Source organism: Natrix helvetica, assembly GCF_964273705.1.
Source record: "Natrix helvetica genome assembly, chromosome: 3".
Taxonomy (NCBI): Eukaryota; Metazoa; Chordata; class Lepidosauria; order Squamata; family Natricidae; genus Natrix; species Natrix helvetica.
This window is the reverse complement of record NC_138549.1, coordinates 75,810,373-75,827,561: the sequence shown is the minus strand read 5'-3', so window position 1 is coordinate 75,827,561 and position 17,189 is coordinate 75,810,373. Positions and strand designations below refer to the sequence as shown.

Genomic DNA, 17,189 nt, shown 5'->3' with positions numbered 1-17,189 from the left:
ATGGGTGATAAAAATAAGAACTCCTTGTGGGGAGATGCTGTTTATTCCAAAACAATTGTTATTCATTTAAATACAGATCTGACTATAGGTATTAAGAAAGTAATGACACTATATTATATAAATTTGAAAGACAAAACAAGGACAACATTAGTAATCATTTTCTGTCTATCAATGAATCAAGCTGTATGATATTATCGCTTTTTAAAAATAAGAAATAGTATAATTTTAAAATATAGTTTTTTATGAATATGTTTAAAATGTGCATTTATGCGTCTCCACTGACATATTTGTCATCATGAGGTGTGTTGCTAAATAGATTCTGTGTCTATCATAGTTACTGATGGAAGATGTAGACGCCCACCTCCTGTGGAGAATGGAGATGTTGTGGACACACCCAAGTTATTCTATTTACATTCTGAAAGTGTATTTTATCAGTGCGAAAATTACTACACAATGCAAGGTTCTCGAAGAGTGACTTGTCAACATGGTCGTTGGTCAGAAACACCAACATGTAGAGGTATAAGTAATATCTCCAATTCTTTATAGATACATTCTTTATAGAGAAATATTGTATTTTGAGAATGGAATAAATTTCATGATATCAGAGGTGTTATGTCAGTATGTTAGTGCCAGAAGATATTTTACTGCCTTGTAATTGAATTCAAAGTCATAGTATTATGAACCAAGATAAAGTAACTTTTTCAGGGAAAAACTGCTTCATAGTGGAGAATTGTACAAGATCTTTTGCCATTTGTAAATGTTGCCCTCATTTTGTGAAACCTTCCTGGTGAAATTCTGCTGTCCTAAGCTATATTTAATAACAGACATCTTTTTAGTCAGTGGCATGATTGAAAAAAATCAGATTTTAGTTTACGTGAGTTCAATAGGTAGATTTTCTTTTTCTTACTATATCACAGATGAGAACACAGGGCCCTCCATCATCACCATCATGCCATTGTCATCAATCAATCAATCAATCAATCAATCAATCAATCAATCATTCCTTGAACAAAATTTATAGAAAGCCATGTTTCCTAACAATCCACTTGGTTCTTTTTGAACAATAGTATTAGTTGAATCACTAAGGAACTAAAATTATTACATTTGGAAGAAGGGGACTGAAATGTTTTTCTTCTTCCTTTTACACATGTAACATTGTCTTGCTTAAATGAGGTTTAGTTCATGACTGATAATTAGTCAAAATAACAAAAGGGGGACATCCATTTATATACTGTAGATCTGTAATCATTTTAGCCTATTGCAACATAGAATTTTCAACCTAAACATTAATTTCTTTATCAAAGGAATTCTTCAGTGTCAAACTTTCAATGTTTCATGTGATCTGTGTCCTTTTGCAGCTGCTTGTACAGCAAGTGAAGAAGATATGAGAGAACGTAATATAAGGCTGAGGTGGCCCAATGGGGATACACTATATTCTACAGATGGAAATGTAGTGGAATTTGTATGTTTAAGAGGATATAAACTACATCCATCTAGTGGACCATTAAGACTTAATTGTGTGGAAGGGAAATTTGACTATCCGTATTGCATCTGGTATGTATATTTTCATAAAAATACTTTAATTCACTAATGTTAACATTTCTTTTCCTTGTCTATATCTATATACTATATATCTCTATCTGTGCATTAGAAAAATCACTTGAAATATTTAAAAGACCTGGGTCTGGCAGCTAAATGTGTGGATGTAATGGTTTCTAAGGTAACTTTGTCTTCTGCATTTCTTCTAAATGAGAACATTTCTTAACAGACTTGATTTGAACATTGAGCATTAATAGACAGACTTATAGACTTTGTTTCATATAACAAAATGAAATTCAATGGTGAAAAAAGTAAGGTTCCTTATTTAGGCAAGAAAAACAAAATGTGCAGTGATACGTTAGGTGGTACCTGGCTCAATAGTAGTAACTTGGGGTCTTAGAGTCCTAATGGAGAATTACTTAAATATGAGCCAGCAGTGTGCTGCAGCTGCCAAAAAAGTCAATACAGTTCTAGGCTGCATAAACAGAGGGATAGAATCAAGATCATCTGAAGTGTTAATACCACTTTACAATCCAGTTTTGGTTGTCGTGATGTAAAAAAGACGTGGAGACTATAGAAAGAGTGCAGAGAAGAGCAATAAAAATGACTTGGGGACTGGAGGCTAAAATATATAAAGAAGGGGTGATGGAACTGGGTATGTCTAGTTTAATGAAAAGAAGGACTAGGGGTGACATAATAGCAGAGTTCCAATATCTCAGGGGTTGCCACATAGAAGAGGGAGTCAAGTTATTCTCCAAAGCACCTGAAGGCAGGAGAAGAAGCAATGGGTGGAAACTAATCAGGGAGGGAAGAAGCATATATCTAAGGAGAAATTTTGTGACAGTTAGAACAATTAATGACAGTGGAACAACTTGCCTCTAGAAGTTGTGAATGCTTCAACACTGGAAGTTTTTAAGAAGAGATTGGATTTTTTCTGAAATGGTATAAGGTTTTCTGCCTGAGCAAGGAATTGGGCTAGGAGACCGCCAAGGTCCCTTCCAACTCTGTTATTTTATTAAGATTCCTGTGATATCAATACAATTATTTCCATTTAGAGTATGGGGGGACTATGGGGATGGGGGTAATAATTAAAAACAATGAGGAATGGAACCAGATTGCTGAATTTGCCAGCATTTCATCTCTTCTGGTCTATTGATCAATCCTGACAGATTCCAAGATGAAGACCAGGAGATTTCTTTTTTTTAAAAAAATTGTTGTAAAGTTTTTTACGTTTTCATTTTCACAACAAATAACCACATCAGTGGTGGGTTTTAGAAATTTTTAGAAACTATTCTGTGAGTGTGGCGTATTTTGTGGGTGTGGCTTGGCAGTCATGTGACCAGGCGGGTATGTCCAACCTGACATCACTCATGCATACTCAGTCACATGACCACCCCCCCCCCCAAGCCATGTGGCAAATTTATTTGGGACTCCTATGAAGGTGAGGGGGAAAGAGAGGGGAAAAACTCCTAAAAATAGACAACTGGATGACTAAGGGCCGAAATTAGGGAGATCGGAGAAGGCAGGACAGAGAGGAATCCAGTAGAAAGCTATCGCACGCTGGGGAAAGAACTTTGGGAGGTTGGAGGAGGAAGAACATAGAGGAATCCAGGAGAAAACCCCTGAGCTTGCTGCTGCTGTCTTGTGGATTGTGCCGCTGGACCTCTCCATGCATCTCCCTTCATCACCTTCACTCCCAGCACTTGACACCCAATTGCATGTGTGGTGTGTGCTTGTCTCCTGCAGTCACCCATAGTGCCTCCTCACCACCCTGGGTTCCTCCTTTTGCATTCTGTTTTTTGTGCCTTCGGGTGGGGAAAAGAGGCCCCTGCATGACATCCTGGCTCTGTGCTCTGCTCCACCTGCACGCATGAAAACGGACCAAAAATTTTTTGGCTGCTTTTAGCAGCCTCTCTCCTATAGAGTTGCCCATTCTAGGTGCTTGTTTTCCTACTTGGAAGCCAGGCTGTGCTGCCCACTGACGCTTTTGCTTCCCCATCCGGGAAGATGAGGAATGTGAGGGAGACCCCTCCCCCCATGGATGGTTCCAGACCAGCGGAGCCTTGTCCTTCTTTTTAACCAGGCAGCTGTCAGAGAGAAGAGGGTGTGTACCCTTGGGCTTATGCAGAGTCGAATCCTCGCCTCCTGTTCTTTGGCTGCTGCACAAGCCATGTGGTGTCTTCTGCCCTCTTTTCCCTTGACAGCCGCCTGGTTAAAAAGAAGGACGAGGCTCCACTGGTCCGGAGCCCATCAGGGAAGACGAAGAACGTGAGGGGAACCCCTCCCCCCCCGCGGATGCCTCCAGACCAGAGGAGCCTCATCATTCTTTTTAACCAGGCAGCTGTCAAGGGAAAAGAGGGCAGTACAAGCCACATGGGCTTGTGCATCAGCCGAAGAAGAGGAGGCAAGGATTCAGCTGTTGCACAAGCCCAAGGGTACACACCCTCTTCTCTCTGACAGCCACCTGGTTTGCTGAATCCGGTGCAGTGACGGGACTCTTGCCTTCGCTGGCATCTGCTTCTTGCCATCGCTGCCGCGCTGGAAAGAAGCCAGTCTTTGGAAAGAACTTCTCCCTCCAGAGAACCCATGCCAGGAGACAAAAGGTGGCGGGCTGGTTTGAATGTGGAGGGGTGGGCAGTTTGGGGCCAGCACCCCCTCCACTAATTAGGGCAGGCAGAGAAAGAGACCCCCCCTTACCGAACGTTTGAATGAAGGAGGCTGCAGGCTCCTTTGCCCTCAGCTATGCAATCCCCTTTCGTTCTCTGCTGCCCAAACGAGTGAATGAGGCAGATGGACAATGAAAGGCGATCGCGTCGGACCGGGGGAGCAAGCCAAGTGTTCCAACTGGTTCTAAACAGCACGGTAGATTTGTGGAACCTCTTCAACCAAACTGGTTAAAACCGGCAGGAACCCATCCCTGAACCACATGTATACAATTACTTAACCAACATTGTATTATATTGTTAAATGTTTACATCAATTCATCTTACCGTCAACTCCCAAAAATGATTATTAGCTTTTCTGCTCTCCATACACTGTATTTGTACCCTCTCCATCACTCCCCACTGGTTCCCGCAACTTGGCACCTTCGGGACACCGCTAGGTTGGTGAGCAGCGCTCTGCCTGGCCGGAGGTGGAGAGTTGTCCAGGGGGCTTATTTGCGGGAGAGGGCTTATATTTTTGCCTACCAGAAACATGTGGCATGGCCTTATTATCAGGACATGTCGTATTTTCGGGGAAACACGGTAAGTCTTCATTTTACCAACCTTGGAAGGATGGAAGGCTAAGTCAATCTTGAGCTTATCAGGATCAAACTCCTGGAAGAGGAAATGCAGAGTTAGCCTGCAATACTGCATTTTAACCACTGTGCCACCATGGCTGTGTAATCATACATTATATATTATATGTAAAATGACATATCCCACAAAATATTTCTAAGTTTAAAATAAATGGAAAAATAAATTGAACAAAAAGACTCTCTGAAATGAATTGGATCAGATTGACTGATTATCCATCACTAAATGAGATTCTATTGACTTCAAGAGACTACTAGATCCAACCTAAGAATTTACTTGCTTTCTGTTGAAAGCTTTAGGGTGCACACTGATTAAATTTGTTGCACTGAGCAACGTGAAATCAATGAAAATAGCCCATTGAAGTTAAATTAGGCTTTCCAGTCATTTCATTCTCAGGTCAGAGGGATCTCTTGGTCTTCAGTTTTGGAATCTGACAGGATTCAGCATCAGATTAGAAGAGATGAAACGATGGGTGATGTTTGTGCCTCCTTGTCCCATGACTCCTTGTTTTTAAGTATTAACCCTACTCCCCATAGAACTTCTTTCCCACTGCTCTAAATGGAAGGAATTTCATTGGGATCACAGGAAATTTATTATATGATGGAGTTTGCATTTGAAATTGCAATGAATACAAATGGTATTAGTGAAATATTAATTTTGCCGAAATTTACATGTAAATATGAAATATTTCTATAGTGGACATTTTATTGAAAATCTTCTTAGTTAATAAAAAATGGAGGCCTTCTTGACATTGTGTGCTATAGTTCCCAGGTATTCTTCTATTGTCTGTGTTTTCTGAGTATGCTATGAGTTTGTTTATTCACTGCATTTGTGTTCCATCTTCCCTCAAGTGTATCCCCTGTGAGGATGAATTTTAGTTTGGTTACATCTTATTCCCCATTCCTATATTTAAAATGTTGGTGTTTTGAGTTCATCTGACTGCCAGAGCTTATATCCCAAAATATCAAGAATGGCTAATAAATAAGTTGTTTACATGTCATTGGGTCGAAGGCAGTGGTGGGTTCCTGCTGGATCGCACCGGATCGCGCGCGCTCCCTTTCAGCGCTCCACCTGGCTTGCGCGCTCCCTTTCAGCGCTCCACCTGGCTTGCGCGCTCCCTTTCAGCGCTCCACCTGGCTCTCGCGCTCCCTTCCGGCGCTGAAACCGGAAGTACAGTCTTGCCCCGCCCCTGGCGAAGCAACGATGCCTGCCTGCGCTCCACCAGCTCGGCTGGGAACGGAGATGTTTCCTCAGCGGAGCGGAGCGCCTGAGAAGACTTTTCAGGTGCTCCGCTCCGCTGAGGAAACATCTCCGTTCCCAGCCGAGCTGGTGGAGCGCAGACAGGCGTCGTTGCTTTGCCAGGGCCGGGCAAAACTGTACTTCCGGTTTCAGCGCCGGAAGGGAGCGCGAGAGCCAGGTGGAGCGCTGAAAGGGAGCGTGCAAGCCAGGTGGAGCGCTGAAAGGGAGCGCGCAAGCCAGGTGGAGCGCTGAAAGGGAGCGCGCAAGCCAGGTGGAGCGCTGAAAGGGAGCGCGCGCGATCCGGTGCGATCCGGGAGGAACCCACCACTGGTCGAAGGTCATCTTAAAAAAGATAGAAATTGCTCAGTGATAAAATGGTCTTGAGTCATTTGAGTAGTTTTAACCATTTGATTTAAAAATGGTGATACTGACTTTCAGAATCGTCATGCCCATGTAGTTTGATGTCTTAAAATTATTGCAGGCTGCTTTCTACTGCAGATCAGATGAATGAGTTTTAAAAATAATTACCTAAAATGTAAAGATGCAAATTTATTTCTTACTTACTGTTCACATTTTATTTTACAGATCTAATTAAATATATAACAGCACCATTAGAACCAGAAGATGAATGTCTGAAAATCATTCTCTTTAAATTGACCCCATGAAGCTGGATTGTATACAATTATAAATGGTGGACCCAAACCTAAAAGCCTACTTGGTTAAAGACAGATTTTACCAACTCAAATTATTGGGGAAATGATAACGTTTAAAAACAAGTTTATAGAACATCTTTAAGGCAGAACACATATTATAATGTAACATTATAAATATATTTTTAAAAATGCATCTTGAGGAACGTAGATGTTTTCTATATATATTTTAGTTGTAAACATTTCATTACTCTGAATTATTAATCAGCATCTTAAAGCAATGACAATAATTGAAATTGATGTTTTTTCATATAGAGGTGTCAAGTTCTTTTAAAAAAATAAAAAAAATACCTTAATCATTTTTACCGCAAAACAATTTGTAGTATAATTTGTAAAGATACATTTAATGCTTCAGTTCACAGTCTAATCAAAGATCCAGGAAGAATCTTGGTGCTCCTTCTGTTGTTCTGGAAATAGCCAAAGGTACTTTGATGTTCAGAATCTGATGGAGGTTCACCCATATGGATTTCTATAATTGCTTTTGTTTTATTTTGCTTTCTTTTGTTTGTTTGTTTTTACAGTTTGAAATTATATAATAATAAGCAATTAAAGATTAAGATAAAGTTTAGAAATTGGCCCAGGCCTTCCCAAACTACATCCTTACTAAAGCTGTAATTTAAGACAGAATGGGCTAGAATTTGCCATGGTATAAATTCAGTCTGATTCATTGTTCTATACAAAGTCAGCCCATTCAAAACAAATCTTGTAGCAACTTTTTGGATTACCAAACCCCTTCTTGTTTTTGATGACCATAGAACAAGGCTATGCTTCCTTTAATGAACAAAGTGAAGGGAATTTGATGTGTCCTCCTTGAATGTGATAGAGCTGTTTGGTAGAAACTTATACGGAAGATATTATCTCAATGGCCTTTTCTAAACATTAATTGATTTGCTAGATTAGGTCAGCCGCTGATGCAACTGATGGAATACACTTGTCCTCATTTAGCAGCCACAACTGGAGCCAGCAATTCAGTTGTCACAAGAAATAGTTGCTAAGTGAAAAATGACTACAAACATACTTAAGATTTTACTTCAGCAGGCAGGATGCGTCACATGCAGGCCACACCCACCCCAGCTCTGCAAGGCAAAAAACATCCCAATACATCCTGATATGTCACATGACATGACGAAGATTGACCCATGCTTTATAGCATCAGATGGATATGGCCCCCTATGCCTAGTGAGCCCAAACGAAGCAAAAGTTTTCTGGAACTTAACTCACAAGGAAACCAGATAACATGGCAGATCTTGTAGTCTTTAATACTGCTCCCCCATCCTTTGGAACATTCACTCTGATGTTAGGATAATTCTCAAGAAGACAGTGTTTATAGTTGCATTCATTTGAGGGGAAAGGATTACAAGAGAGTAAGGAGGCACACCAAGGGGAGCATACATTGAAAGGCATGCACTTTTTGCCTAGTGCAGTGATGGCGAACCTATGGCACATGTGCCACAGGTAGCACAAAGAGCCATTTGTCATGCGCGCGCTGGCCAGTTGAGTTCACCCTTTTTAAAGCCATTTTTTGCCCTCCCCAGGCCCCAGAAGCTTTATAGGAACCTGGAGAGGGTGAAAAGAGCCTCCCCCGCCCACCCCGGAGGCCCTCTGGAGGCTTCATGAGCTTCCCTGAAGCCTCCAGAGCACAAAAAACGGCCCTATGGGCAAACCGGAAGTCCGGGAACAGACTTCCTGTTTGCTCGGAGGGTCATTTTGACTGCTCCGGAGGCTTCAGGGAAGCCTCTTGATGGTCCTTGAAGCCTTCGGAGCACTTAAAACGACCTTCTGAGCAAACCGGAAGTGACTTCCGGTTTGTCGGAGGATCGTTTTGACTGCTTCGGAGGCTTCACAGAAGCCTCCTGAAGGTCCCTGAAGCCTCCAGAAGGCTTCCGGGGGGCAGGGGAAGCTGTTTTCGCCCTCCCCATGCTCCTATAAAGCCTCTGGAGCCTGGAGAGGGCGAAAAAGGCATGCAAAGATGGGTGGGTCGCGCCTGTAGTGCACGCATGCGCACTGTGGGGTTGTGCATTGCATTATGGGTGTGGCATGCCTGCACACGCCCTCCCCCCACTTATGGCATGCGAGCCAAAAAATGTTTGCCATCGCTGGCTTAGTGCAACTCGTGAATCACTTCAGAGGATTCTGAAGAAAAGCCTTTAACTAAAACCTGATTAAGGCATTAGTAATAGACGAAGTGCCAGACGAAGACTTCATCTAAGATGACAAAACTGAGCTAGTTAATTTGCAGATGGCACTTTTTAGGAAAGTGCTACACTGGGGAGAAAAACAGCTTAGAAAAGAATAACTTGTTTAGTCAATATCTCTGCTCTGTAAGAGGCGAAGAAGAAGAAAAAAATGGACCAGAAACAAGACATCTACTAACTGACAATATTGCGGAACAAATGACTGACAGAGAGAGTTCAAGAAACCAGTTCCACGGGAAGAATAGAACTAGATTTTCAGGAGATAGACCATGCAGGTTAAGCAAAGTTTAAGTTAAGCAAAGACCTACTATGAATGTGTTTTCCAACTCCCTGCTAGCTTCCAATTGATTTTACTTGTGGGAAACTTGCAGGATATATAGCAAATCACAATCATGTGACCACAAGGATGCTGTAAATTCATGGAACATTGGAAGCCCCCCTTATTGAGTGCCATTTGAATGGTTGCTGAATGAATGGTCATAAGTCAAGGACTACCTGTAATTGCAAAAGCTTGGCTCGCATGATTGGAATCCAGAAATGTGGTATGGGAGTATGTGGGGTTCTAGCTGAGAAGAGAAATAAATAGAAGGGGAAGAAGAAAGGAGGAAGGAGGCTGCGAACAGGGATGTATGTACATATAAAACTGATGACCAAATATTGAACTCCTGCAGGAAGGCATTGGACTGCAATTATTAAACAAAGCTCCTCCTTCCTTCTGAGTACCTCTTTTAGCAGAGGGGTCTGCTCAAGGCATAATGGTGTCAAATGTTACCACCATGCAAATGGGTCCATGTAAGAAGACCATGACAGCAAGAAAGATAATCAAAGCCCAAGCCCAAAACTTTTTGCAGCTCCTGAATGCAAGAATGTCTAGGCAAAAGAAAAGAATAGGTTACATTCCCACTTCAGAGATGTATAAACCACAGAAGAATAAATGTGATTGGAAAACACTCAAAGCTATAGTTGAAATAGGGGCTGTTGCCCTGATACCACCTGAAGGGGCCTTACCATATTAGGGGGAGGAAGCTGACTGGTAAATTCCCCTCCCTGTAAAATGGGGAGAGTGGAGGCAAAGGTTAATAGAGGGAGCCATCTCAGGGAACCAATGCCCACATATTTACTCTTTAATAGGATTCACAAAATGCTCAGAGAATAAGGTACTTGATTGCGACACGAACACATCACAACCCAAGTCAACGGAGGTGGCCATCAATACATATGAAGGGTGCATTATATAAACACAACTGTATCTGTGTTCAGTCTGTATCGAAGTAGTTAATCATTAGCCAATCTTTGTACAAAGGAAGACCTTGTATATTGTTATTTACTTTTAGAAATTCTGCCGAGGGAGTATTTAGTGCTCTCCAAAATATCCAGAAGGTCAGTGTATTGCCAAATCTTGCAAGGGGTACAAGATTTCTAATACTCCATACCAGAATGCTGCTTGTTTCCCTGCTGATTAGCTGGCTGAGTGATTTCTCAAGCTGGCTTCCAAAGCTCCGAATTTCTCCAAAAGCCAGGCCAAAAGAAAAATCTGCTATAGGAGAAAGAGATAAAGCTGCTTGTGAAGTTCCGAGGTCAGTTAATCTTCCTTCTTATTATGCATGTTCCCAAATTATGAAATGCTCGGGGCTAAACCAAAGTGTTCCTTCCCAGAGCAAATTCACCCTCAAATATCTCTTAAAGATTATGAAACAATTGATCAGTGGCCAAAAGCCTCACCGGCAGAAGAATTCCACCCCCACAGAGAAAGTGAAACTTATGAATCCTTCCCAGGCCCTGGGGAAGATATGAAAAACTATCATGACCAGATTGATTTTTTTTTGAAGCTAGAAAACACTATGATAGATTAGAGGCAAGTAGGAGGGGTTTCCCCATTTCCAAAATGTCTGAGGACGCCATCTTGCCTTCTTCTCCACAACCAAAGACACACCCCCTGGTAGATAAAGTGTCAGGCAAATCAGAACAGAGAGATATGTACACATCACAGAGGCCACGTGATCTTCTTTGTTCTTCAGATTTTGCCACACACACAGGTCTGTTACAGCTGAAAAGTGATGCTGCACTGCCCTCTCATGGCGGAAGAAATTTATTAGAGCAACAATTCAAGGAATTGAAATAGACTTGGCTGAATTTATTTGTAGCCCGTCCAGATGGCCAAGCAACAATGCAAATGCCTCCAAAGGTTAAAACTTCAACTCCCCCTGGTGGTGTTGGATTTTCCCTAGATGGAACAAGGAAATACTCAATACGGCAAAGGCAAATGCCAGCCTCTCAAGCAAGCCAATTTAATTTTGCTGCTCAAGCTCTAGCTCCAGTTGTAACACAAAGACCAACAGTCCAATTACAACCTCCTCTGGCTCAACAACCAGCTTTTCAACCTGCACAGCAAGTTGTTCAAATGCATATCCCTCAATAGGCATTTTCTGTCACTCCTTTGACTAGTGAGTCAAAATTAAAGATGTTGGGACAGAATTATAAAGCCTGGGTCAGTGAGATTGCACTTTTGCTTCGCAGAGAAGATACCCATTGTATGGTGTTTAATCCTCCTGCCCAATCATGGACTCCTGCAATAAGAGACCTAGAGACTAGGGCTTGCACAACATTGTTGATGTCCATGGATACTGAATTGCAGGTTACCTTTCCACCTGATGCAACAGCCCAACAAATTTGGGCTATCTTGGAAGATTGCTACAGGCCCGTTTCAATTGAATCTTCATGTTTGCTCATGTCTGAGTTCCTTGTTTCGAAGTTGAAACCTGCTGAACAAATTGGTGGACATTTGACCAAACTGAAAGGAATGAGAAGTGAATTGAGAGAAAGTGGCCATGTTATTGATGATATCCAAATGATCAGAATCATCATTAACTCATTGAATTATGAATGGAAAGATGCCATTGCAAATATTAACCAGGTGCCAATTGCTCAACGCACTGTTAATCATGTATGCAGACTTTTAATTGAGGAGGAAGCTATCAAATTAGCTACACCACATCTGCCATGACCCCCAGCATCAAAAGCTCCAGCTAGACGTCCCTTCCAAGGAAGAGGCTACGCTCCAAGGATGCCAAGATGCTACATCTGCAACCATATGGGACATAACACCCGGGATTGTCCTCAACGAGTTCCAGCTCCCGTCACATACCAGCCCAGAGGAATAGACTCCAGAGATAGTGGAGCAGCTGTACACGTTACCTACAGAAAGGAACTTTTCACAGAGATGGGCGAACCGGAGCCCGAATATCGAGAATTGTACTCCTTCTCCAATCACACTTGCAAGGTTGTGGGAAAAGGAACTGTTTACATTGAAGGGCTCGATACATTCATCCCTGATGTTTATTACATACCTTCAGCAACCAGTAATTTGCTTAGTCAAAGTCACTTGTCTAGACAGTTAAAGTTCCAGGTTCACCACCTCGAGAAATCAAGTTACATAGTTAAAGATGGAGATATTGTTGCTGAAACCATGTTGATTGGTGGTGTTTATTACTTAAAGCCAAAGCCTAAAAGGCAAGCACAGGCAAGTATGCAAATTCCAAAAGGGGATAGCATGGGCCCAGAGAGAGTTGCTTCAGAGAGAGAACCCGTCACTGTTCCAAAGGCTCCTAAAGCCAACAAACAGAGAAAAAAGAAGCAGGTTGCTCAGAGCAAGCCTGAGGTTCCTATAAAACTGTTAATGTTGAAAATTCACTAACTGGTAAACTTTTGCATTCTAGCTGTATCCACAAGTGGCATAGAAGATTGGGGCACGCCAGTTTCCGTGTTCTTAGAAAGATGCCAGAGTTCCCAAAAGGTTTGGATCTAAAGGGGTGTAAGGTGTTTTTGGATTGTGCAGTTTGCAGGAAAGCTAAATCCAAAGCAGCTGCAATTCCCAAACACGCTACACGCCTGTCAACAGCATTTTTCATTTGGTACACACTGACATAGTGGGTCCTTTCCCACCATCATTTGGTGGTAGAAAGTATTTTCTAACAATTGTAGATAATCATTCTAGATATGGATTTGTATATCTTATGAGAGAGAAATCTGAGACCTTTCAGATCTTTAAAGACTTTGCAACTTTTGTTTCTACACAATACCAAGTTCGCATCGCCAGAATCCAGAGTGACCGTGGTGCCGAATTCATGTCTCAGTGTTTCCAGGACTGGATGCGTAAGAATGGAATTCTTCATCAGACATCCGCTCCATATACACCGGCTCATAACGGAGTCGTAGAAAGAAGACAAGGGGTTCTGCAAACCATGATGCATTGTCTCCTAGAAGATGCCAATCTCAGTAGCATATATTGGGGTGAAGCAATCAAATATGCAAATTACATTGTCAACCTTGGAGCAGTGTAATAAATCAAACTCCTTTCTACATGATGTATGGCTACAAGCCTGATCTCAAGAACCTCCACATTTTTGGTTCATACGCTATGGTGAATGTTCCCTTAGCTCAAAGAAGAAAAGGAGGTCCAGTAGCAAAGAGATTGAGATTAATGGGTATTGATGATAATTCAAAATGGAGCAAATTTATTGATCCTAAACATGTAATTGTCATTTCACAATCTGCTAATTTTGAGGAAGATATTGACTGGTCCAGGATTCTTTCCAATGATCCTGGAGTTTATTTTCCTAGAGATGATGTTGCAGATGCCGCGCAGCCTGATGACAATTTACAGGCAGATATTCCTTCTACCAGTTCTTCACAACCTGATGTTCCGTCTTCGCAAGCCGTGGATGCTGATGCTAGCAATGAACATGAGGATGAGGACGAAGAAGAAGAAGAAGACTGGACTGTTGTTCCGAGATGTTCCAAAAGAGTCACAAAAAGAATCCCTCCACAACGATATTCGTGGCAACTGACAAAAACACCCTTGCCTTTGATTTGCAAAGTTACTCTTCCTCCTGATACATTCACTCAAATCAAGCAGTTTCCTGATTCAGAACAAGACAAATGGTATGATGCAATGCAGGATGAAATGGACAGTTTAAAGAAACTTAATGCATTTACACCTGCAAAACCTCTAGCAAACAAGAAAGTCATTGGCACTCGATGGGTCTACAGAATTAAGAAGAAACCAAATGGTGAATCTTTGTACAAAGCCAGACTTGTAGCTCAGGGTTTCGCTCAACGTTATCCTGAGGACTACACAAACACTTACTCACCAACAGTCAGAACTGAGAGTGTAAAAATTGCTTTAACCACTGCAACTATTCTTGGTTTAGAAGTTTTCCAATTTGATGTGGACACAGCTTATTTACATGCAGACCTAGATGAAGATATCTACGTGAGAAGCCCTCCAGGATTCCGAAAGCAAGAAGGGGATACCTGGTTCCTGAACAAAAGTCTTTATGGTCTGAAACAATCAGGTTTAATGTGGTACTTATGTCTTACTGACAAACTAAATTCAATGGGCTTTATTAAGTCCGAAACTGATGAATGCATGTTCACAAAAAGATCTAACAATGCATATGAGATAATTCTTGTTTATGTTGATGATATTGTTTACATTGGTCCAAATAAGAAAATGAGTGAAATTTTTGCTAAAAGTTTGCAGAGATACTTCACATTGAAATTTTTAGAATGCATTAGCACTTATTTAGGCGTTCAGATTGAAAAAAGACAGAAGGGGTTTAGTCTTTCACAAGAAGAAAAAATTCACCACATTTTGCATCATTGCAACATGAAAGATACTAACACAACAAAGACACCCATGCAAACAGATTTTCACAACTTAACACATGAACCAAGTCCTGAGTTCGAAGATCAAACACTTTATCGTTCAGTCATTGGGTCACTGTTATACATTAGTAGTTGGACCAGACCCACCATTGCACTTAGTGTTAATCTTTTATCACAACACATAGGTAAGGCAACACAATTTCAATGGACATGCATTAAGAAGTTATTGAAATACCTGAAACACACTAAACACATGAAGTTATTGCTACAACCAACACACACTGATTATGCAGAATTATGTTGTTATGCCGATTCTGATTGGGCAAGTGATGAGAAATCACGCAAAAGTATTTCAGGTTACATGATGTTCCTGAATGGATGTCCAGTTTACTGGCAAGTGAGAAAACAGAGTTTTGTTTCATGTTCATCTACTGAAGCTGAATATGCTTGTGTTTCAGATGCATGTAATTCTCTAACGTGGTTTGATGCTTTGATCACAGATATCTGAACACGTCCAATTCGACCAATCACCGTGATGGAAGATAATGAATCGGTGGTTTATATTTCTGAGTCCCATTTTACAGGTTCTAAGTCCAGACACATTGACATTCGTTATCAAAACACAAAGCAATTAGTTAAGCAAGGTTTTGTTAAATTGCAATATGTTTCTACACATGATCAAATTGCTGATATGCTCAACAAACCATTTCCAGCAGCTCAACACGAGTATCTGCGAAAGAAGATGTGCCTTATTTGATGATTTGATGACATCAGCCCAACTAGCAAAAGAAGGGGTGTCACTGCGTTAATTGTTTGTTAGCTGAGCTGAAGATATACTGCGTAGGTCATAGGCCTTATCAGCAAGTGATTTACTGTGCATGGTTCTTAACATGTTTCTTAATACATCACACATTCCAGAGACTTCTGATCTTCTGTTCGTCTGCCAAGAAGGTGGGCGACAATTGCTCTTGCCAAAATGTAACAATTAGATAGATTTGTTTTATTTTATTTTCATATTAAAGTTTTGTTTTTAATTAGAACATGTTATCGGTTTTTGTTTCTTATCTGGAGATATGCTTCAAGGAGGGCTGGTGATCCATACCTTGATCGTGGGGGAAGGGAAACTTTCCATTCCTTCTCAGTCATGGCACACATGATGTCTCAATTTCTTTCCCTCCCTCATTTTTATTATTCTTTCTATAGAGTAATTTATTATTATTTCTATATACCTATATTAGAAAAGCCAACAAAGCCTTCCAGTCCAAACCACCTCCAGTTCAAGAGGAAAAGAAAGAAAAAATTCAATGGGAAAAGAAAAAAAATAGAAAAATCATCTCCCCTATCAATCAATGTTGCTCATTTTTAATTTCTGTGTGTTCCTAAATAAAATTCTGAATGACTGCAATTAAGTCCAAAACAAAAATAGAGCTAAGGCACAATAACAATAGTTATTTTGGACCTGACCACCTCAATTATTGAGGGTGGGGGATAATCTGCAATAAACATTAAACATTAAATGTCAAGAACATACCAGAACAAGTATTAACTTTAAAGTGTAAGATGGAAAAACTGTCATCAGATGTGGGTTACTATGGAATCTAGCAGTAATTATTGACAAAAGGTAAAAAAAATCTTGGGGTTTCTACTTTTTTGGATCTTACAGGTAATGGAAATTCTTGCCAGGAATTCTTTAATTGTTACCATATTTTCATGTCTTTCATATCCAAAGAGACTTGTAGAAGAAGATGGATCTGAGGAGGAATTCCATTAACAACTTTCAGAAATATCTGCCCATTCTTCATACTATTCTCTGGCTATTACACATTCCTAGCATTATCTGCTTCTTTGTATATCTCTTTAAATATCAAATTTTTTATAATAGCATGAGAAATTAGAAGAGTATGTATGGTTTTCCAATGCAATAAGGATGAATAGATGTGCTTCCTCCTTCCAGGTTGGATGAAGTAGGCTTGCAAAAATAACATGCATTGCCCAGTGTGAACAGAGATAAACATTGCAAAGTTTAGTGTCAAGAAATAAAAAGCTCCATATAACTTTACATGGCAATGAAGATGGTCACCCATTGCAACATTAAAGTATCTTCCACTCCAACTGAGCTAATATTCAAGAGAATTTCTGTGTGTTCCTGCACTAGAAAGGAACACCCTTAAATGAGAAAAATATCTAAAGAACTGAATATGTTTTTCAACAATAGCACTTAGACTTATATATCACTTTACAGTGCTTTAAAGCTCTCTCTAATAGGTTTACAGAGTCAGCATATTGCTCCCAACAATTTGGGTCCACATTTTATCCACCTTGGAAGGATGGAAGGATGAGTCAACCTTGAGCCTAGTGAGATTTGAACTGCCTAATTTCAGTCATCAGGCAGTCAGCAGGAGAAGCCTGCAATACTGCACTCTAACCACTGTGCCACCCTGGCTCACTACTGCACCACTGTGACTTACTCATTTTAATATTAAAATATTAAATAATAAAACATATAATATTTCAATAATATTCATGAAGATATTGTGTGATGC

General features: G+C 40.7%; 1 protein-coding gene across 7 annotated transcripts in view; it reads left to right on the top strand.

The window, feature by feature from the left end:
- The window catches only part of LOC309388775 (complement factor H-like), a 499,219-nt gene that overhangs the window by 171,046 nt on the left and 310,984 nt on the right, over positions 1–17,189 (top strand). For 3 of the 7 annotated variants that reach the window (XM_081946394.1, XM_081946393.1, XM_081946396.1), the window contains 3 exons: positions 335–517; positions 1,359–1,554; positions 6,660–7,504. In XM_081946394.1, the coding sequence (XP_081802520.1) occupies positions 335–517; positions 1,359–1,554; position 6,660 (380 nt within the window). In that variant the 3' untranslated portion in view covers positions 6,661–7,504. Of the gene's footprint in view, positions 1–334; positions 518–1,358; positions 1,555–6,659; positions 7,506–17,189 lie in introns of those variants that run through there. The other 4 variants (XM_081946392.1, XM_081946390.1, XM_081946395.1 and 1 more) reach the window with 3 other exon arrangements.